The sequence below is a fragment of the Lampetra fluviatilis genome, chromosome 5, assembly GCF_964198595.1.
Source record: "Lampetra fluviatilis chromosome 5, kcLamFluv1.1, whole genome shotgun sequence".
Taxonomy (NCBI): Eukaryota; Metazoa; Chordata; class Hyperoartia; order Petromyzontiformes; family Petromyzontidae; genus Lampetra; species Lampetra fluviatilis.
The window spans coordinates 4,126,042-4,148,510 of NC_136279.1; the positions used below are offsets into that span (position 1 = coordinate 4,126,042).

General features: G+C 49.5%; 2 protein-coding genes across 4 annotated transcripts; one reads left to right on the top strand and one right to left on the bottom strand.

The window, feature by feature from the left end:
• Positions 1-1,922: 1,922 nt before the first annotated feature.
• On the bottom strand, positions 1,923-11,996 carry LOC144932441 (protein lin-7 homolog C-like). 3 transcript variants are annotated; one of them, XR_013636910.1, is made up of 6 exons: positions 11,905-11,996; positions 10,477-10,595; positions 9,904-9,975; positions 8,689-8,898; positions 8,056-8,271; positions 1,923-4,192 (listed from the first exon to the last, which is right to left on the bottom strand). XR_013636910.1 is itself a non-coding variant. In XM_078856509.1 (6 exons), exons 1-6 carry the CDS (start codon positions 11,945-11,947, stop codon positions 4,136-4,138), a joined length of 591 nt encoding a protein of 196 aa, XP_078712635.1. In that variant the 5' UTR covers positions 11,948-11,996; the 3' UTR covers positions 1,923-4,135. The 3 variants fall into 3 exon arrangements, 2 of the variants coding, with proteins under 2 accessions (XP_078712635.1, XP_078712633.1); XM_078856509.1 differs by having other exon boundaries at positions 8,182-8,271; XM_078856507.1 differs by having other exon boundaries at positions 8,085-8,271.
• A 1,030-nt stretch (positions 11,997-13,026) lies between these two features.
• On the top strand, positions 13,027-22,324 carry TMEM183A (transmembrane protein 183A). Its single transcript, XM_078856503.1, has 8 exons — positions 13,027-13,235; positions 15,224-15,313; positions 16,597-16,779; positions 17,064-17,229; positions 18,353-18,536; positions 19,384-19,473; positions 20,434-20,604; positions 21,055-22,324. Exons 1-8 carry the CDS (start codon positions 13,163-13,165, stop codon positions 21,229-21,231), a joined length of 1,134 nt encoding a protein of 377 aa, XP_078712629.1. The 5' UTR covers positions 13,027-13,162; the 3' UTR covers positions 21,232-22,324.
• Positions 22,325-22,469: the final 145 nt, after the last annotated feature.

Below are 22,469 nucleotides of genomic sequence, written 5' to 3' on the forward strand. Positions count from 1 at the left end.
TCTCGTGTGTCTGCGTGTGTCTTTGTGTAATCCGGCGACCCGGGTTCGATTCCGGCTCATGGCAAACGTCAGTGGCAAACATTCATTGGTCCCTGGGGCTCCCCTAGGTCGTCCCAGCCCTACACGAGTACCTGGCGTGGCGTATAAAACGTCACCGCTGGGGAGACAAAGGCGGCCGTGGGCGGCATCAGTCACAGTATGTACCACGTGTGCCATGTTTGCCTTAATAGGTACTCGGTAACATCACTTGCCCTCATAGTCTATTAAGGCTATACGGGGGATATTAGTCTTTTGTTTTGCTAGGCGTGTGTGCATGCATGAGGACGGAAGGGGGGCAGCTTGCTGATCTTGCTCGGGATGCGGAACCTCAAAGGGTTGGAAGGAGTCGCCAGCCGCCCCCTGGGAGTAGTAGCTGACTAATGTGCCTTACTGCCTAGGAGGTGTGAATGGTATTCAGAGGGGGGTGGGGGGGCTGTGAGACCAGGTAACGAGTCAGGGAAGAATGACCTCCTCCCCCCCCTCTCCCTTCCACCAGGTGAACTGCTGAGCGAGGGTGGCGATTGCGTCCGCACAGCCTTGCGTGTGACATCGTCATCATTGCCTGGACCCAGGAGCGTAGCGAGCGTGGGGGGGGGCAGGACCAGTGCCGGATGAAGATCGTGCGGGGCCTGCAACATATGATGTTACAAAGGGGCCCTAAATAAAACAAATGTTGCTTGCGTTGTAGCCGAAACGTCGTGAGAATTATTTTATTGTTTTATTTTTTATTATTTTATTATTTCCCTTCTACGTGACTTTACCGAAATAACCAAGAAGATGAATCCCTGCAGTCACGAAAGCTTTAAATCGAAAAACAAATATTATTTGCATAGTAAAGTAATTGCATTTTTTAATTTGCTATACAGCCAGATAATACGACAAATCGCTAACCTTAAAAACCCAGTAGTTCATAAAAGTTGAAGCCATGAAACTACATATGTAGTAGCTACATGTGGCGCCTCCTCTTGCCTTCATCACATCGTCGATACGCTCACGGTCTCGAACATTTAACGGTGGTGGGCGCTCCTTCGTAAAATGCAAGCCACTACAGCTCCGTAGTCGTACCTCTTTGCAATATTACTGCTCTGATTAAATGGCAATAAAACATGGAACGTAAATCGAAGCGTAAATTTAAACCCCCGTTTTAAATGTGTTTTTGTTCTTTTGCACTGTTGTTGAAAACACATCTCTCATGGTGGTTGCCAAGGTGGCACCAACTCGTAGCTTTGACCACCAGGGGGTGGGGGGTGTGGTGGGGGGGGGTTACGGCTGAATCCTGGATTGCAACCAATGTTTCAGTGGTGTTGGCTTCGGGTAGGGGTCTTCATTGCCACTGGTGGCCCCTGACCACACACAACTTATGAAAACACCCCCCCCCCCCCATCGTGCAGTCAAACCCTAATGGCTCCAAATGTGTGGCGGCCCTCACACTGACAATGTCTTATCGGCGAAAGTGGGCCCCCCTCTGAAAGTTAGTGAAGAACACTGGCTTCGGGTCTTGGGACAGGCCATTATGAACCTCTTAAGAGACGCACGCTGGTTCACAGTGGTGCTGTTTCACAGTGGTGCTGGCTCGGCGCTACCATTGTCCTTCATAATCGCCCCGTGCGCTGAGGGATGGGCACCCAGCCTAAGGTCCTGAAGCTCAGACCTTGGCATTTCTGGCTAACGTGTCTTTGGAATGGCCATTATGAGCCTGGAATGCCGCCGTTGCCTCGTGCTACTGAACATCAGTCCAGTTGCGTTGGGGCTGGAGGGGGTTGATCACCCCCAGCCACTGTTGAAAACCCAGCACGAATGTTAAATTCTAATAGTCAAGGAGGCTGTGTAACATTGTTGCTACTGGGTTGCAGCACATGCAATGAAAGGTGAAGCAGTGGCGATTAAAGGGTGAACACGAACTAACATTTATTACTGAAAACATCCAAGTCTCTAACGCCTCTTAAATATGGTCAGAAAGACATAAATTATGCATCTGCAACACGCCAATGAGGTATTAAAAAAAAAGAGTATGTAACATCGTACAGCCGAAACTGCAGCACCTCACCAAATCACATCACATCTTCAAGCAAGGCAGTATTACCCCGACACAGTAAACACAAAGGTAAAACTTAAAATTAACAACAAAAATAGAACCTGCTAAGTGGTAAACTACGGAACACTGTTAACGCTTCAAAGCCGGGCTACATGTTGAGGCGACTGGGGTCAGAACGTCGTGTGGGTGGACTTCAAAATTGCTCGATTTCTCCGTCGGCTTGTGACATGCTCTGGTGGAAATGTATCTCGAGCCACGCGAAGACGTTTCACGACCTCACCGATTGCTGAATTAACACCTTCGTATGTACCTCTATATTGTTTAAAACTAAAAAAAAGTATTTCTTGCCAAGCTGCATTTTGGGTAGAGAAATGGCCAAATATCCCAATGCAGGGCAAATGGAAGGATTATCGTTCAAAAAAACCAAACAAAGGGTCTTGAGAACAAGTGAGGGTTTCCTGGTGTAACAATACGCACCAGCACGTGAACATTGACTCGCACAGCACTGTAGTATATAATTAACTCTACGCTGGCTGTATGTTAAACTTCCTCCGCACCGTACGTAGCCATCCGTGCTCATCGGAGGTGCGCGGGAAGGATAACAAACAACACAAACAGAAAAAGCACTTCTCGTTTGCTGTACGGGCAAAGTAAAAAAAAACAACGACCCAGGGCCAGATTCAAATGTTGACAGCGAACACGCCGCTTCAGGGAGTCTCCGTTCTGGTGGTAACGGGGACAATGGGATGGTTTTGTCAACAGCTGGATGAGCGTGAATACTCGTTACCAGTACGTGGACGGGGCCCAACGTGTCTTCCTGCTCGAAGCACTCCCATTGGCTGTCCCGAGCGAGTGGTGGAAATTTCACATTGCCGTTCGGGGCCAGTCTCTTTGAGAAGACGACCGCTGCTGTTGACGTTACACAAAGCGGTTCGCTCATTGTATCAACTTCAAAAGGATGACAGGCAGGGCTGACCCCTAAAGGAGCTTTGAACTCACAACCTTATGATTGAAAAATCAGGCTGGCAGATCAGGACCAGTTGGGACACGTATGTTCGGGTAATAATATGCCGTAAAAATGTGGAATTTGCGCCACTGATGCAGGGTCGTCAATGGGGTAAGAACAATGCCTAAAGATAATTTGACTAGGGAGACACTTTGTTAAAACACGCAGCGATCTTCCTCCGATTGCTCAACTTCGGTCACGTGACCCACGAGTGTTCGATCAGCCCTCGTATTCACATTGGGATCATTTGTTAAGCGGCAGGTAGTTGCGCATAATTACTCTTGACCAACACGAGGTGACGCATTCATTAATCTTGCCCCGATACCCAGAGGCCGCGGTTTGAGTGTGTGCCACGGCAGAAAGTGAACATGGCATGAACCAAGCACGAGTTTCTCCCTTTGTACTCTTCGCTTTGTAAAACACAATATCGCGTCACTCAACGTGTTGGCAGACTTCAGTGGAATATATGTGGTGGTGGTGGTGTGCACTTTGACCCAGCGACACGGGAGGTTGGGTTGGTGGATCGCATATGGATGGGCATCTTGAATCGCATGCTCCAGCAACAAGGACCATGGGAACCAAGCGGTGACCGACGTGGTGGAGTAGGAGAGAAAGTAAGTTGCGGAACAGCAGATTGAGACACATCTTTTCAAAGTGTTAACCACTCGTATGCATTGGTTTAATTCTGGTCAAGAATTGGCCAAACATCCCAAGCAGGACCCTCTTGAAAATGAGTGTGAAGGCTTTGAGGCATGTGTGCGATCGTTATTTGGGATTCTGTTTGGAGAGAAATGTGGGCCCACTGTTTAGTTTATCGTTGCCCACCTACGGTAAGCAGGGGCTTTTGGGATGACGGCCAGCGGAGTGGTCAATTCGTTTAGAAGCCGAGACACCGATTGCTTTCGTACGGCGAGAGCAAGGGGCCATCACGCCCCAAATGCTGAAGATGCTACCACACCTCGCCGTTGCCGCCCGCAGCTCTTAACGCAGTCAATGCCCGACCTCCTAGGTCTGCTCTCAGTCTCCCACCATCTGCCTCCAGGTCTTGCGCTTGGTCACCGAACTCTGCGCGCCACTCCAATGCCTGTCGCGTTAACATGCCCTCTTCCTTCCTGCACACGTGTCCCACCCATCACAAGCTCATTTACACAACATTCTCTACACCGCATTTCCAGGTTACTTCCTCTATCCTCCCACGATATTTCTCCAATGTGCCGCGTTCACTTATAGCGAAATACTGTCAGTTCAAACGTCTTATATCCATTGAAATCTCACTGAGCCTGAAGGCTCCAATACAAGTAACCTGCTTGGGCTGTACGGCCAGTTCCTCGTTGAGAATCATTTTGTTTCATGTGTGAGGACACCAGAGTGCCTCTAAAGGAACACAGAGACCTATGAGAGGAAGAGACTCAACAATAATCTCCTGTGAAGATAGGTTCCACAACCTATTTTCTATACTGCCTCCGACATTTTACAGGCACCATCAATCAGGGAGTCCTGCAGGTTGAGAGTCTCGCCTAGAAGATGATCTGTGCACGATCCACCAACCTTACATTAAAAGTAAAGAGATTGCTGGCGTCTGCCACCGCCGTGTATTTAACAGAGATGCATTCCGGGTAATCGTGGTTACAAAGGGACAGCTATTACCACGTCAATCGATTATGCAAGATAGTAATTAAAGACATTCTAGAACTCTCCTGTTGAAGAGTATTCAGACTCAGTGAGGATTTTCTGGATAGATAAATGATATTCATGTACAGTATTGGTGGTTTCCCTATTTTATAGAATGGCCCCCACCAAGGGAATGTGGAAATTCCACGGCTAGATTGGGCCTGCCAAGTGAGACGAGAACAGAAGGTTGCTAGTTTGAGTAGGGAGGTCTTGGTTGTTCCAGGATTATACCACCTTCAAGTCGAATACATTTCATTGGCCAATAGAGCATTGAACAGTGCCTCGATCTGTTGGCAAACCTGAGCCAGCAGGAATTCCACATGTGATAGAACGGGAGCCAGTATCTCCTAGTAGCCTGGTGAGCAACTACTTACAAAAGTGGTACACACCTATTTGGTAAAGTCACGTAGAAGGGAAATAATAAAAATAAAACATTAAAATTCTCACGACGTTTCGATTGCAACGCATTTTTTACTTTTTTATTATTTCCCTTCTACGTGACTTTACCGAAAGAACCAAGAAGATGAATCCCTGCAGTCACGAAAGCTTCAAATCGAAAATTAGAACTCACCTGTCTCGGCCTGGGAAAGTTTGCGATGGGTCAAGTTGACCCCTCCCCAGGTGGAATTTGAATCTGCAACCTTCTCATTGTGCGGTTAATTAATGCTCTAACCACTGTGCCATGTGGTCAGATGATTTCACAATAATAATAATACTCTAATACAGAACACTGATGTCGTGCACTTTTCGTAGTCACCGAGGACTATCCCCCTTCCATATTTGCCCGAGCACCCTCCCCAGAAAACCCCAAACACTTTCCTATTAGTGTCCGATTAACCACAGATATTGCTTATTTGGTAGCGGGGTTATCCTTCCAGCCCCACCAAATTTGTGCAGTTAATCGATAATTCTACTTCATGTGAAATTGCTTGTTAAACACGGCATTAGTCATATTTCCGTCTTTCCACAAAATCCTTTTATTTGCGTGGGGCCACGGGATGTACGTTTTCTTGCTAAGCCTGTGGATATAAACTACACCATTTTTTTTATTTTACCAGGTAAGGCCCACTGAGCTATATAGCTCTTATTCAGAAGTGGCCTGGTCACAAATGATAGCTGAACAAAGTGTCGAATCGTGTGGACATTCATAGCAGCCAAATACTTTGAACGCATGTTGATTCTAAATGTGGGGGTAAGAAACTGGAGAAAATCCCACGCAAACCACAGGGAGAGAGACATGCAAACTCCAAATATACAGCAGGCATCAAGGATCGGGATCGAACCCACGACCTCAGGCGAGGTAATTAACATATCGCCACCGTGGATCTCCCAAAGGTTCAAACTTTTCTCACCCCATAACTTTTAGGGACCGAGGCAAAGTCAACATCAACTGTGCTCCCTAAAAACTTCCAGAATCATTTCGACGCAACTGAACAAGGCCCAGCGATTCTCTAGTCCTCGTGACCGCTGCCCCACGGTACTGATTTCCATGACTGCCAACCATCATGTGGATGCAGTGGTGTTCATTTGCATATGCGTAGAAAGATTTGTAATTACAAAAAGATAGATTGTAGTGGTAGCGGGGTGGGGGTCATAAGGGCTCGAGAGTTGAGAGTGCTGCTTTAGACCATCCCCAGTCTTATCTGCGAGTTTTCTCTCCCTTGACCCCGTGCACCCACATCATCGTGATAGTAACAACGATGACCCCAATCCAACCCCAATCGGATCGGGGTTCAGATTCAGGAGTATTTGAAAAGCTAAGCTCACACTTGATGGCATTGGATTCTCACCGACTGCAGGTCGGTCACGCGCGCATATTTGCGCGCACGTACACATTCATACAAGTGCACATGGGCGCACAAAAGTATGTGTGTACTCATGCGCGCGCCCGTGCTCATGCATGACCAGGTACATGCATGCATGTGTGTACATATGCGCACGTGTACATGTGACTGAATGTGTGCATAAGTGCAAGCACATGTGCATGCACGCGTGTGCACATGTGCAAGTGTTCATGCACGTGCATCAACACACGCACATAAATACGCACACGTGTACGCATGCACAGTCACGCAATTATACCACGTGTACACACACACACGTACATTCACACACGTATTTATGAGCACCAACTCATTCAAGGACACAAACTCAGACACACCTACACACATACATGTGCACTTATACATGTGCCCACGCGCTCACTCCTGGATACGCACGTACATGGACACACACACACACACGAGAGCACTCGCACTCACTTGTGTGCAGACAAACAAGCTTACATATACGTACTTATACAAGCACGCACATTCATATATACACTCATACCCACCCACGTGCACACACATACGTTCATGTAAATTACAGTAAACATTTTCGGATGACATAAATTTTGTGGCAGAAACAAAAGATACTATCTGCAAGAAATAACAGACAAGGTGAAGAGTGAAGAGAGATCGCTTGGACTGAGAATCAATGCCGACAAAGCAAAGGTGATGGTGATGGGAAAGAAGACCATTTGAGAAGCATCGATTGGGGGCAGGGAATTAGAACAGGACATGAATTTGTATACTTCGGAGGCCTAATATCGCGGGATGAAAGATGTGATAACGATATAAAGAGGAGGATCGGTCTGACAGCCACGACCTTTGGAGGACTGAACAACATCTGGAGAGATGAAAACATCAGGGCCAAGGTGAAGACATACGAGTGGATGGTGGTTGCAGTACTGCTACTGTACGTTGCAGAATGTTGGACGATGAGTAAGCTGAAGATCGTAGTAGCCGAGATGAACCGGATGGGAAGGATCCGAGGAGTTTCTAGACTGCAAAGACTGAAGCGTGAAGAAATAAGAAAACGGCTGAAAATTATTTTACACTCTACGAAGTGAAAGAGAGAAGACCACAGCGGTTCGGGTTTGTTGCAAAGCATGAGCTGGGATAGGATTCCGTACTTAGCGATTCCGCACACACAAGTGGAAGGAAACGGGAGCAGAGGAGAGATGGTGAAGCAAGAGACCTAGAAGAGAAAAGAGTGGGATTGGTTCAGGATTGTTTAGGGAAAGAGATATTCATGCAGCCCCATCGTCGCCAATCAGCTGACGGAAAGGACATATGATGATGCAGACATACGAATGCACTCACACCCACTCGCGGTGCACAAACACAGAGAGCCCCATAAAGCCTTAACAGACTGTAGGAGCATGGTGCACACACACGCGCACGCATATACACACACACACACGTGCGCGCGCAAACTTTCACGCAATTACACACGCAAGCACTCACTCACTCGGACCCACTTATGCACATGCGCGCGTGGTATGCTCGCCCGCGGGCTGGGCAGTGCCCGGCTAGGAGCTCGTGCTCTGTTGGCGCCGCTTGGCCGTGCGCATTTTCTCGAAGCGAGCCTCCATCTCCTCGAGCACCTTGGGCGTGTAGCGCACGACCAGCTTCACCGAGCCCTGCGCCTGCTTCAGCAGCTCCACGGCACGCTCGTGGTGCTCGCCCTCCACACTCTGCGGCGCCGTGACAGATGCCGGGAGAGACGCGCGCGAGGCGCCGTTACGGACGTCGGAAGAGACACTTGCCCCAACAGTCTGCTCAGGTTATCCGGGGTATCATTGCCTTAGCGGGTGAGGGATGCGGGTGAGGGATGCGGGTGGCTGGGCGAGACGGTGTGGCAGCACTTGCCCCGACAGTCTGCTAACGCTATCCGGGGTATCTTTGCCTTAGCGGGTGAGGGATGCTGGTGAGGGATGCCGGTGAGGGATGAGGGTGAGGGATGCGGGTGGCTGGGCGAGACGGCGTTGCAGCACTTGCCCCGACAGTCTGACAACACTATCCGGGGTATCTTTGCCTTAGCGGGCGAGGGACGTGAGTGAAAGATGCGAGTGAGGTGTGTGGGTTGGCCGGGTGGAGACAACGTTACTCACCACGCCGTTGACGGACAGCAGCTGGTCGCCGCGCTTGAGCCCGCCCTGCCGGTCGGCCACGCCACCGGGGATGATGCGGGAGATGTAGATGGGCGAGTTCTGCTCCTTGCCGCCCATCACGTTGAAGCCCAGGCCCTCGTCGGTCTTGGGCAGCTCGACCACGCGGGGATGCGCGTGGCCGTCGCTCGCAGCAAACGCCGCCACCGTCGCCTGTGCAGAGCGGATGCAGCGACAGGCAGGGCGCGGAGACATGGGAACGAATGAAAAGTACGCAGGGGCTTTGGGGAACGGTGGACAGATGGAAGTCAAGATGGAAGGATAAATGGTGAAATGGCAAGATGGTATGTGAACAAATTGATTGATGGGCACTTATGGAATGATGGAGAGATGTAGAAACATATGGGCAATGTACACGTCGATGAACAGCGATTTGGATGGGTGGGAAATGAATGGACAAATAGAAGGGAATATGGATGGTCAGACAGATGGAATGGGAAAAATTTATGAATGGGTTGATACGTTGGACATTTGGATTGATGGACTAAATTACACGAAGTTAGGCTAAACGATAACATAACTTAAGTATTTAAAACACTTCAACAAAATGTAAATATGCAACAACAACAAAGTAGTTGTAAAAAATAAACGTGAAAAGAATAACTGGTAAGATCGCCTCTGAAATCAATGTTTTAACATTTAAAACTACATTTACAAAGGCCAATCTGTATTCTTCAATTCACAACACAGAAGTGTCTGTTAATGCTGATGATATTGGTGGTCGGTAGAAATAAAAAACATATTTTATCCAATCTTAATATAGCCTTAAGACTCCATTCAGGAAGGGTCCTGAATTGGAGTGCTTGGCCAATTTAATCTGAATTCGTGTTTTTTTCACACGTGAGGAAACACACATACTGGGGGATAACACTCAAATATCCACACAGGGGCATTACAATCACAATTGCTGTACTTCCATCTCCTGGAATTCTCGCCGCCCAGCGTGTTGGAAGTGTCACCACACGGTACGATCTTTTCGTGAACCACTAATCCCGTCCCCCAAGTTCTGAATATTACGGACAGGCTGCCACGCACGGTGCTCGTAGATGGCTGGAGAGGACGAGGCAGAACCCTGCATCGGCTGGGCACATCCCTCCATCATTCCATAACCAATGAAGAAGACACTCGGACAGATTAAGGTGGAGAGGGTGGATGTACCTTGGCGGTAGCGAGAGCCCTCATCTCCTGGTTGCCCGTGATGTCCAGGGTCTCATAAATGTACTCATAAACCTGCGGCAGATCAACATGGAGGAGGAATATGATTATCGCACAACACCGCACCGAAGGGTGTACAACCATAAACCAAACATGGTGTTAGCCCGAGTCTAACCTTCGGACAACCATAACCTTAATTCTAAGGTTATAACTCTTAAATGTAGCCCTGAATGTTGCCCTCGCCTCACCCTAACCCTGACTTTGCATTACCATGGCACAATCCTAGGTCTTACCTAACCCTATCTTAGCTCTGTTATTGCTTAACTCTTACCAACTTGCCAAACGTATCCCTGTCCTTGCATATTGCCTATTCCTAACCGAGATCCATAAATGCTGAACCCTAAACATGAACAAAACCCAGTGCCCAAATCTTATCCCTTGCCCAATCCTTTTCGTTTCCTTTTCTAAACCTTAACACCTCGCCACCGTGGCGCACCACGGGTTCTGCACGATGGTGGATGACCACGGGGAATCTCCACCGTGGAGGGTGGCCACGAGGAGTTTTTAGAAACCCACCTCTCGCACGGCCGTGCAGAAGTCGCTCTGCAGCACCTTCTGCAGCGCCAGGATCTTGTGCGCGGGCACCTCCCCGCTGCGCTGGAGTCGCTCCAGGAGCTCAATGGCACGGGCTACGTCTGTGTCGACAGCGCGCGAGGCATGGGGGTGTGGGAGGTTAATGGGAAGAGACAGTGACAATGACAACAGCCGTAGCAGCGGCAACAACAAGACAGCAGCAATTTGATTATCCACGTCACCGTCACCACCAAACCGGGCTATGCTGGTGTCAGAGCCAGCAGCGGGCTTGCTGAGGTTTCCTGGTTGAGCGAGCCCTGGTGCCGCGTGTACGTCTCGCCCCACGGGTGTTGCTGAGGATGCTGGCTGGCAATGTTTGGGCTGCGACAGCGAGGATGGTGCACACAGCAGGGGGACCCGCGTGAGACCCTTGGCTCCCACGAGTGACTGTGAGCCAGGTTCATGAGTGCACGGAGTTTGATTTGGGTTGCGGGGGGGGGTAGAGTGAAAGGAAGTGGGGGATGAGGATTGAACGAAGGAGGATGAGAAGGGTGATGAGTTTCTAAGGGAAGCCTGATGAGTGGGGAGTGAGGGCAGGGTAAGGGGGGGGGGAGTGGGGGATGAGGTGAGTAGGGTAGGCTGAGGGACGGGGTTAAAGTGAAGGATAAGGGGGTGAGTCGGGTAGTGGGGGGGGGGGCTTCATGGCAGTGAGAGTTGAGGGATGATGAGCAGGGTAAAGTAGGAAATAAGATGGACGAGGATGAGGTGGGGTGAGTCGTGGATGAAGGTGGGGAGAGTGGGAGATGAGGGGTGGGGAGAGTGGAGGATGAGGGGTGGGGAGAGTGGGAAATGAGGGGTGGGGAGAGTGGGAAATGAGGGGTGGGGAGAGTGGGGGATGAGGGGTGGGGAGAGTGGGGGATGAGGGGTGGGGAGAGTGGGGGATGAGGGGTGGGGAGAGTGGGGGATGAGGGGCGGGGGGAGTGGGGGATGAGGGGTGGGAGAGTGGAGGATGAGGGGTGGGGAGAGTGGGAAATGAGGGGTGGGGAGAGTGGGAAATGAGGGGTGGGGAGAGTGGGGGATGAGGGGTGGGGAGAGTGGGGGATGAGGGGTGGGGAGAGTGGGGGATGAGGGGTGGGGAGAGTGGGGGATGAGGGGTGGGGAAAGTGGGGGATGAGGGGTGGGAGAGTGGGGGATGAGGGGCGGGGGGAGTGGGGGATGAGGGGTGGGGGGGAGAGTGGGGGATGAGGGGTGGGGGGGGGAGAGTGGGATATAAGACCCGTCATGGTGGTGAGCGTGCCTGGTAACGGGACCGTATCCCCCGCTCTCGTGCCCCTAGCCCCGGCTCTACCCCTCTGCCGCGCCCGCGCTCGCCCCGTCGCCGTGCCCGCGGCCGCCGTCGCCGCCGCCGCCGCAGAATCTGAGGCTCCGTACCGCGATCCAGCCGCAGCGGCTCTACCGCTAAGGTCGCCATCATCTTGCCAGCCTCCTCGTGACGTCCACCACCGCGCGATGACGTCACCGGCGTTGTAGTCACACTGGATTCGCGGTGACGCAATTTCTTAGATGTTACGTCGTGGGCGGGCCGGTTTGGCGGGTTTTTTTGACGTCATGTCAACGTGGAAAGAAACCAACGATGCGATGACGTCACCATTTGACGGTGACGCTCAATGTCGCTTTAAACTATTGTCATTGTAGTGCGTATTTAATGTGGCGCTGCACTCTGATGTTGTAGGAGAAAACATTAAAAGGTATATTTAATTAAGTAGAACGTGTTGTCTATATTTATTTAAAGTTGCGCATTTTGATGTGACGTCACATTTCTCAAACCCCCCCCTCGTCACACATCGTCACAAATGTCTGACCTCCCCCCCCCCCCCTAGGTGCGTGACGTCATTTATGGACGGCCCCTTAAAGCAAGCGCGAGTCTGCCGAATTCGGGTCTCTTAGAGTTGCGCTTGTACCGAAGCAATGCTGCTGAAATGATGCAGTCACAGAAGGTCCGGTGGGTAATGTAAAGAACAAGTTTGTTGTTCACGTGGCGGGAAAGAAATTGAAAAGGAGGCGAAATGTCTCCCAGCGCCGTTCTGTTTATTTTGTCACCAAACGTGACGCGCTCACAACGTTTATCCACGTCACCCGCTCGGTGGCACGACGTCACTCTTCATTGGTGACGTCACTCTTTAATGGTGACGTGAAGTCCCCATTGGGTGGTCCTCCCCATGAGCTCGAGTCGCGTGGCAGCGCAGGGGGTGGGGGGGGTGTGAGAGAGTAAGTGAGGGTGGGAGGGAGGGGGGTGGGGGGAGTGAGGGAGGGGGGTGGGGGGAGTGAGGGAGGGGGGTGGGGGGAGTGAGGGAGTGGGGTGGGGGGAGTGAGGGAGGGGGAGTGAGGGAGGGGGGTGCGGGGAGTGACGGAGGTGAGGGTGGGGAAGTGAGGGAGGGGGGTGCGGGGAGTGACGGAGGTGAGGGTGGGGAAGTGAGGGAAGGGGGAGGGTGCGAGGGGGCAGGGCAGGGGATCCGGTGGGAGGGAGGGGGAGTGGAGGCAGGCGGGGGGGGGGCTTAGTCTGTCATGGCCGCCGACCCGGGAGGAGGGCCGCTGCCGCTCAGCCGGCTCCAATGTTTAATTTCCTCCGCGTCGCGCTGCTCGCCGTCATGGCAGTGAGCGCGACGCGAGTCGCGGCGAGTCGCGCAAGATGCCCAGGAAGGGGAATCAGAGACAACGGCTGAAGTCGCGCGGCGGTGGCGGCGACTCGTGCGGGGACGCCGGTAACGTTGAGGAGAGAGGCGCGCGAGGGGCGGGGTTAGGGGGGGGGAGGGGCCCCGGGGAGGGGGTCACGTGTCAACGCGGCCATCTTGGTAAAGGAGGTTTTTTTTTTAAACTTAATATTTGTACTGGAGGAATCCGATGAGCTATTAAGCTCTTCTCCCCCCACCTCACACAGATGAAGAGATATTGTTTGTGTTCTGCTCAAATGTTCCGTTGAGGCGGTGCTCGTGCCCTGTCCAACAGCCATCGGCCAGTGGTGGAAAGTCCGCATATGGTAAGGGCGGGTACAGTACAGTACATTTCGTAAAAAAAGGAAAATATATAATGGGCGACGTTTCGGCCGATGTCCCTTCATAGCACATTGGTAAGATAATTATATCCGAAAGGCTACCAATGTTTGACTGCCTCACCAAGTGGATACTTTATTTCTATTATTTATGTTTACCTACGTGACTTTACCGAAAAAAACTGAGTATGAATCCTTGCAGTCACGAAAGCTTCAAATGTAGAATATTCTTGGTTCTTTTGGTAAAGTCACGTAGAAGGGAAATAATAAAAAATAAAACAATAAAATTATCACGACGTTTTGATTGCAACACAAGCAATCATCAGGTGTTGAAACCCACAGCAAGAAAATGTTTTTGCTGTGGTTTTGTGAAAAAAAATTATTTCTGTGGTTTTCACACCTGATGATGATTTGCTTGTGTTGTAATCGAAACGTCGTGATAATTTTATTGTTTTATTATTATTATTTCCCTTCCACGTGACTTTACCGAAAGAACCAAGAATATGAATCCCTGCAGTCACGAAAGCTTTAAACCACTTAGAACATTTACAATTCAGAGTGTACGGCGCTGTTGGCATCCAGACGATGGTCACGAGGATGCCTTACACAGAACAATATTAGCTGGCTTCATCTCCGCAATTGGCTAACAGCAGTTGTTTGACCGGTTTATGGTGGTGAAAATGTTATTTTAATAAAATAACCATTTTCTTTGGGTCTTTTTGGTAAAGTCACGTAGATAGGTTCAAAGAAAATAACAAAAAAACTACGACGTTTCGATCGCAACACAAGCGTTCGTCATCAGGAAGAAAAAAGAGGGGGAAAGCTGCTGATGCAGTCCGTTTTAAAGGTTTCAAATGTGTGTAGCTCAAGGGTCATAAACGCAATCACCATCATGAAGATCGTTGTGGTTAATGATTATGCAGTTTTGCCGTGGCGTGTTATCTACGGTCCGTGCAAATAATGACAAACACCCATTGCATCAAGTATAACGTGTTGCCGATCCAGAACAGTAACTTTATCTGTGTAACTCACCATGCGAATGAAGGAAAATCAAACAGAAACAATTCCATTTAATTCAATAACTTGAATGTGAAAGCAAATCTACAACATCTCCACAACATTGTGGAATTTGCTCTCCAACACACCGGTGTGCTGCACTAGTTACGAATCGGCATGTTCCGTTCACGCGACAAACCTTACTAATTAGCTGTGTCGGGTGGTGGCGGGTTTAACGACACACATTTACGCGATCTAACCAACAAAAAAACCTACATGGAATGCAGTTTTTGTGTACTAAACTTGACTGCCAAAGGGACACTGGCGGTTGGAATCTGTAGGCCATGAGACTGATTTTAAATGCCCCTCTACAGCACTTAGTAATAATATCTTACTGTGGGATAGCTCTGTATTGGAATGTAATTTCGTAAATGTCAGCACCGCCCTAAGAAGGCCACATTCATGTGCGATGCCTCTACTTAAATTCGACGATGTTACCCATCATAATTTAAGACCCCACCCCCCTCCCTTAGCAAACATCCTACTATAGGAAAGCTCCAATTAGATGTGGTGTCATTAATCAACTCCCATAACTTAAGCAGGCAATCTCACTGTGGGACACCTGTGCGTTTGAACTTTACAATCCGTCCAACGTGTGTTTGACGCGACATGGGTTGACGTGTCTGTGTGTGTGTGTGCGTGCAGTGACCGTCGCGGACTTCGCCAACACAGACCCTGCGGTGGTAAAGTCCGGGCGGGTGAAGAAGGCCATGGTGAACGCCATACACAAAGAAGGTGAGAACACCGTGGTTGAGGTGTGGTCTCTTCAGAACTGTGGACTTGGGCAGTCGTCTGTAGCTATGTGTGGCTGGCTCTCTTGTCGTCTGGGACTCCCCGTTACCCCAGCCATTCGAGTTGTCACTCTCTTACCCCTCTTCAATTCCAAGCTCAAGACCTTCCTCTGCTCTATTTTATGACCGAGTCTCTCTCTTGCCATGAAGTAAATGGTGTGCCTCCTTTCCCCAGAATGCAAATGACCCGATACAAATGCCTTGTTGTAATATTACGCTACCATGCTGCGGAATGACTTTTGGAAAGTCCATTCAGCCAAATGATTATGCAGAATTTATCAACGATTAAAGTCTGCGTGAATATTTTGAAACATGTCTCTAACGGTCAGACATTAAGAATGAACCCTGAGAATCTTCAAAATGTCTGGAAAGTTATCGTACATTTTCTAGGAACCCTGTGTCTACACGGCGTGAGCTTGTGCTCGTAATAGACTTGGCACGTTCGTTACGTCTGCATTGCTGAGCAAAGGGAAGCTATTGCATCATTCGGTGTGTGTTTTTTATAGGGAGCAGTGGAGGAGCGTAGCTGCAATGATGATTTGCATGCACTGCTATGAATGTAGCGACTTGAATTTGATTCCTGGCCACTGCTATCTTTAGTGACGGGTGGTATCGGAACCACTTTCTAGGCCTCTCCCACGTCAAATCGTATTAGCGATCTATGTGTCAATCGACACTCTGGATGCCCTTCGTAAGGAGATGTTCCATCTCAAGTGATATTAAAGGTGAAATATGGAAATATGTGTCGGCCATAAATGAGCACCTGGTGTGGTGTATGCCCCTTTCTTTAGAACTGCTTTTTGTGTTGAGTTTGTTGTCCTTTCCCCGGATCCTCCTATTGGCACAGTTGGCTGTGTAGGGTGCGAAATAAGTTTGACATACATACACATACGTATAAATATCAGCACTGGAGAGATGACGGCGGCCATGTTTGGTACGGGCCAAACCACCGCCCCTTGTGCTGTTCTGGTCTTCATAGGCTCTTGCTATAACCATGGGTGGAAAAAACCCGATTTTTCCAGCGGCAGGCATCGGGTTTTTTTTTTTTTAGAACCAATTAAACCGGATTTCTCCCAATCTCAGATGATCGGGTTTAATATAAAAGACAATTAAACCCGATTGTAAAAAAACCCGACTGTGCCACCCTTGGCTATAACAGCCCTTGTCCCAATAGGCTGTGTAGGTTATACAGGAGATGTTTGTCTTTGTGCGTGGTTTGTGTCCCAGCAAAGCTGCTGTGTGGCTTGGAGGCGTCGATGGTGCCTGTGACGGGGGTTGGCGCGCAGCTGGGCGATGCCGGCCTCTGTGACTCGGACGACACGGACTGTGCCGACTTCGGAGAGGAGTTGTCGCAGTCCCAGCATCACGCCAACGCCAAGAGCCGCAAGAAGAGAAGCAAGCCGGCCAGCAGTGAGCCCCTTCAGTTTCTTCCTGCGCGATGGCTCACGAGCCGTTTACATTAAGGGCTGCTGTGATACGACGATGTTGCAATATATGGTGCGATGTAAGGTCTACGGCGATAATCGTATTGTCTGCTTTGCAAAACATCTTCATATCATTGCTCCATTAGATGCATTTTATTTTCTGGCAAAATATTTTTGCGAAATGACAAACACAATAATTCGATATAAACAGACGGCTTAGTGCGTCGCAACTAAACAACGCTTTCTTTTTACAATGTTCCCGCTGTGTAGAGGCAGAGGACGATGGTGACGAGGGAGGGCAGGAGTTCCCCATGGATCTCTGGCTGCTGCTGGCCGCGTACATCCGGCCCGAAGACGTGGGCCGCTTCGCGCTCATCTCCAAGCGCGCGTGGTTCGTCACGTGCACCACGGTCTTCTGGGCTCGCCTCTACCGCAGGTGGGGCCTGGCTGGAGGGCTTCGCGTGTGATGTCAAGAGGGTGTCACAGTGGCGAGATGTTGAACTACCTCGCCTCGTGTGCAGGAGCTCGTGGGTTCGATCCCCAACCTTTTGACGCCTGTTGTATATTTGGAGTTTGCGTGTTTTCTCTCCCCGTGGTCACGTGTATTTTTCTCCGGGTCCTCTGGTTTTTTTCTTTCACATTCAGAAACTTGAGTTTATATTATTCGCTTGCTATGAATTTCAAATTTTTACACTCATGTGGGTAAAATGCAATATTAAATATTGTACGTGTTAATGCTAACTTATGGAGCATGCATTAACTATATAATATTTTAACTGCAGTGTGAATATGAACTACGGTACAAAAACGTGCTGCTACTGTACACAAACTTGTTCTTACACAACCAACAACGTTTCTAATTGGGAGTTGTTTATACATTGAATAATTTTTATTCCAAAACAAACGAGAACTTAAAACCGTAGTTTAGTGGGACACATTACCGAATGCCCCCTCACTGGTTCCACTCCTTGACTGCACATAGGTCAAGTTTCTTTTTGTCATGCGAACTCAAGCTGTGCAGCAAAACTGCTTTGCCTATGTTCAATATTTTCATGCATAAGTCTTGTATATGTGTGAAACGCTTATTGTGCACTTCATCGTGAATGCTGGTAGTCATCCACGTGAAATTGGCTTTATAGTGAAGGATGTAATCTTCGATTTAAAACTTTCGTGACTGCAGGGATTCATCTTGGTTCTTTCGGTAAAGTCACGTAGAAGGGAAATAATAAAATAATAAAAATAAAACATTCAATGCAATTTGTATTATGTTTTATTTTTATTATTTTATTATGTTTTATTTTTATTATTTTATTATTTCCCTTCTACGTGACTTTACCGAAAGAACCAAGAAGATGGATGTAATCTTGTTCACCCCCTGCATAAAGAACTGGGGTTGGTTGCAGAGTTGCCCATCAATCTCTAGGGTTTTTCTAATGTCAATTTCTGACAAAGGGGCAATTTGTGCACTGCACCGGCCCTCTTGGGTGCATGCTAACAGCGCCCACCCCGACAGCCTGTGCAGGTTTCACGCGGGACGTTTGCGTTCTGTGCGCGCGCAGATACTATCACCGCGGTGCGGAGTTGCCCGCACGCCTGCAGCTCGAGGAGGTGGCACGGTGCCAGCGCGGCCTCAAGGCCAACGTGGTGCGCTCGCTGTGCCACCTCTACGAGCCCTTCCGCAGCCGCGTGCAGGACCTGCCCCCACTGCCCGACAGCACGCCCGACACCCTGCAGCAAGCCACAGTACGATAGTGCACAAGCATGCCCCGACACCCTGCAGCAAGCCACAGTACGATAGTGCACAAGCATGCCCCGACACCCTGCAGCAAGCCACAGTACGATAGTGCACAAGCATGCCCCGACACCCTGCAGCAAGCCACAGTACGATAGTACACAAGCATGCCCCGACACCCTGCAGCAAGCCACAGTACGATAGTGCACAAGCATGCCCTGACACCCTGCAGCAAGCCACAGTACGATAGTGCACAAGCATGCCCCGACACCCTGCAGCAAGCCACAGTACGATAGTGCACAAGCATGCCCTGACACCCTGCAGAAAGCCACAGTGCGATAGAATATAAAATCTAAAGTGCATGTTGTTTGGATGTCCACTGGGTCAGTAATTTGCCCTTTCAGTCCCCATAATCTGTATGAAAGTCATCGTTTTCTTACTGGTAGGAACCTCCTGGTTACACCAGCCCACAGGGGATTACTGTGTCCGTCCGTCGTGCAGGGAGGGGCTGGGTGGGGAGGGATGGGAGGGTGGGGAGGGGCTGGATGGGGAGGGTGGGGGGTGGGGCTCGGTGGGGACGGGCTGGTCACCCCGTGGTGCCCTTATAAAACTCAACATTTAACCTACTCACGCCGGCTTGTGCCCGCCCTCACAGTCGGGCATATTTGCGGAATACACCACGCCGCCGTTGACCCTGGCCATTGACCGAGCAACCCAACGTTCCTACCAGCTCCCTCCGCAGGAATGTGTTCATAACTTGGCTGTCGAATGGACACAACTCAAATTAAATTCGTTGCTTCGTCTGGGAGTGACATTGCACGTTGGTTTTCTGTGCTCTTGTTCTGCTGTCTGCCCAAGTGCCTCATGTCATGGCACAAAAGGGTGAACTGCAGCACACACAGCCAGGAGCAGCACAAGTGGGAGTTCAACTTCAAATTTAGAAAACAGGTGAGATCCAGAACTCTGCAGCACTGGCTTCCAAGAGGCTGAATTTTCACCAACTCGCTCACGAGTGACATTCCTGAGGTGTGAGTGATGTACAGTGTTGATTATTGTGTAGTTATTGCAGATTTATAAATCAAAATGACTCAACCATTTGATTGCCGCGTCGTTGACATTGAAATGTACATGTAGCTTGTGAGTCAAGTCCTAGATATGGGCTGACTGCTTGTTCATCCCTTTGGGAAATGAACAATGATCATCCAATGGGGAGATAAAGCCCTCACCACCAAGGGAATGGGGAATTTCCCCCCAATGGATCTGAGCTGCCAAAGCACCACCACCTTTTTCAACTATGCAGTGCGGATTGCAACTAGAAACATTACCCTCAGTAATTTGATAGTAGTGATGGTTAAGAGGTTTGTACACTGTACTGAACTCTGACCTGAGTTTTATTACTGTCCATGGCTAAAATCAGTGGCGAGTGGTATTTGAACTGGTCCTGTCACCCCCCCCAGCCCCCTCATCAACCCACATTGCCAAGTGTGGTGAAGTCAAACGACCCCCACCCATGTTTCAAGACAGTGAGCGGATGCCATCATCAAGCAGTGGATTAACAAATGGAATTTAAATTGCTATTCTTTGGGTCAAAGAAAATAACAAAAAACTACAACGTTTCGATCGCAACGCCAGCGGTCGTCATCAGCCTGATGCGATCGAAACGTCGTAGGTTTTTGTTTTTTTCTTTGAACCTACCTACGTGATTTTACCGAAAGACCCACACAATATGAATTCCTGCAGTCACGCAAGCTTTAAGTCACGGCATTTAAATGACATTGCTAAATATAACATCTACATCCAAGCAAAATGTGTCGTGCGTGCGTATGCAATCGTGACGATTCATCGAATCGCAGAGGCGGCGGTGGAATGACGCATGCGTGCGGTGGTCGGTGTTGTGCTCTGACGCAGGCGGGGACGGGGACGGGGCCGACGCCCAGGGGGGTGGCACGGCCAGCCCTGGCAGTGCCGCGCGAGTACCAGGGGGTGAGCGAGAACGCTGACGGCGACTGCTGCCTGCTGCAGGTGACGGTGCTCAACTTCATCCTCGTGCCCGTCGTCATGGGCATGACGCTCTCGCAGGTAAGGGAGTGGGGGGGGGGGAGCACCCTTATTTTATTGTCTGTATTTGCGTTGCGCACTACAATTGTAGTAAGCATTGGGCTTGCATTGTTTATTGTGCTTAAATTGTGCATGTGTATTGGATTTACATTGTACGTGTATTGTATATGCACTCTACATGTGCTTGGATTGTTTGTGCGTTGTGTTGCTATTGTGCGTGTTGACTTGAAAGCTTTCGTGACTGCAGGAATTCATACTCTTTGGGTCTTTCAGTAAAGTCATGTAGATAGAAAAAAAATTATATCTGCGTGAGTTTACCGAAAGACCCAGAGTATTGTGCATGTACTTGTTGTTTGCGTTGTGCCGCGTATCGTATTCCGCACATGTTGACAATGCGCACGTTCAGCTCGTGCCACGTATCGTGCTTGCGTCATGTGGTGCGCTCGTGCCGTTTGCCCGTTGCGTGCGCAGCTGATGATCTCCGTGAGCACCGACATGCGGCACCACCGCGTCAAGCTGGCGTTTGTCGACTCGCCAGCTCCGCGCGGGCGGACGCGCCGGCGTATGGACGCCGGTCCCCTCGTCGTGCTCGACCCCGTGTGCAGCGTGCGCATCCTGCCCTGGTGGCACCCACTCTACCCCTACTGACAGGGTCGCGCGCGGGAGGGAGGGAGGGAAGGGATGGCAGGGGGAGAGGCAAGGAAGGCGACGAAGGATAAAGGCGAGGCAGAGTAGAACGGGCACCACCAGGACAGCGTGCGCATCCTGTCCTGGTGGCATCCGCTCTACCCCTACTGACAGGGTTGCACGGGGAAGGAACGGGATGACGTGGTGGGGGCAGGGGGGTACCTATAGAGGAAGGATAGACAGGCAAGGAAGGATCGAGTCCAGAAAGGCCAGAGGGGGTATAAGAGGACTGAGATAGGGAGATTGAAGACATAATTGGGGAGAAACCTAGAAATAGGGGATGATACTGTGGGAGAAGAAGGAATGGCATTTTGGAAGCCCTATATGCCATCCACATGTTTTGTTTTATTTTCATCGCATGGTTTGCACTCATGAATAGTGAGTGTGCCCTTTTTTTTCCCCCCCAAGTATGAAACGGTACCTCTACTTTTCCTTGAGGCCCCACCATTAACTACAACACACACGGCTGTAATATCTCATTGCCTCTGCATTCGCCCAACCTGACTGGGTAAAGGTGTGTACACGTGTAGATTTTTGTTTGCAAAACAGTTATTGTTAGTTTTAACTAGAACACAGGAATGAAGATGTCCCAAACGATCTTTGATGAGGTTGATTGTGCGGTATAGGTTGGCCCAAGCCAGGATGTGAAAGCTGCCTTAATATCATTATGGATTGAACAATTTAATCGGATGGGTCAACTGTTACTCAGAATGTCACAACACACAAAGGTCATGCGCTGTTCAAGTCTTGTTGATTCTTGTCTTGGTCTCGGAAAAATCATAACTTTGTTCAACACTCTTGGTGATATTAAGTTGTAAAAATAATTCTACATGTGTACATACCCCAAGACTGATTTGCATTGACTTTTATATAAAAATATATATCGTGGACAGCTTCCTCCATTTTTGAAGAGGTGATTCAGGAGCGATGCAAATCACAAAGCAGTATTAGTTCACACGTAGGATCTCGATAATTGTTTTTTTACCCTTCTATCTGGCAACAAAACTGACACCTTTTTTACACAGAATCATGTTTGCATAGACCACAATACCTGCAGCCATAATGCAAACAAAAAACAGGTATTGTGGTCTATGCAAACATGATTCCTTGTAAAAAAAGGTGTCAGTTTTGTTGCCAGATAGAAGGGTAAAAAAACAATTATATTTTTTTACTGGCAAATGAGGTTCCAATGACGTAGG

Excerpts from the sequence above, each read along its gene's own strand:
- TMEM183A (XM_078856503.1), top strand. The coding sequence starts at position 13,163 with ATGCCCAGGAAGGGGAATCAGAGACAACGGCTGAAGTCGCGCGGCGGT. Across the intron at positions 17,230-18,352 it reads TGGGCTCGCCTCTACCGCAG|ATACTATCACCGCGGTGCGG; the intron begins GTGGGGCCTGGC and ends GTGCGCGCGCAG. Across the intron at positions 18,537-19,383 it reads ACACCCTGCAGCAAGCCACA|TGCCTCATGTCATGGCACAA; the intron begins GTACGATAGTGC and ends TGTCTGCCCAAG.
- LOC144932441 (XM_078856507.1), bottom strand. The coding sequence starts at position 11,947 with ATGATGGCGACCTTAGCGGTAGAGCCGCTGCGGCTGGATCGCG. Across the intron at positions 10,596-11,904 it reads GCCGCTGCGGCTGGATCGCG|ACGTAGCCCGTGCCATTGAG; the intron begins GTACGGAGCCTC and ends CTGTCGACACAG. Across the intron at positions 9,976-10,476 it reads TCTGCACGGCCGTGCGAGAG|GTTTATGAGTACATTTATGA; the intron begins GTGGGTTTCTAA and ends GATCTGCCGCAG.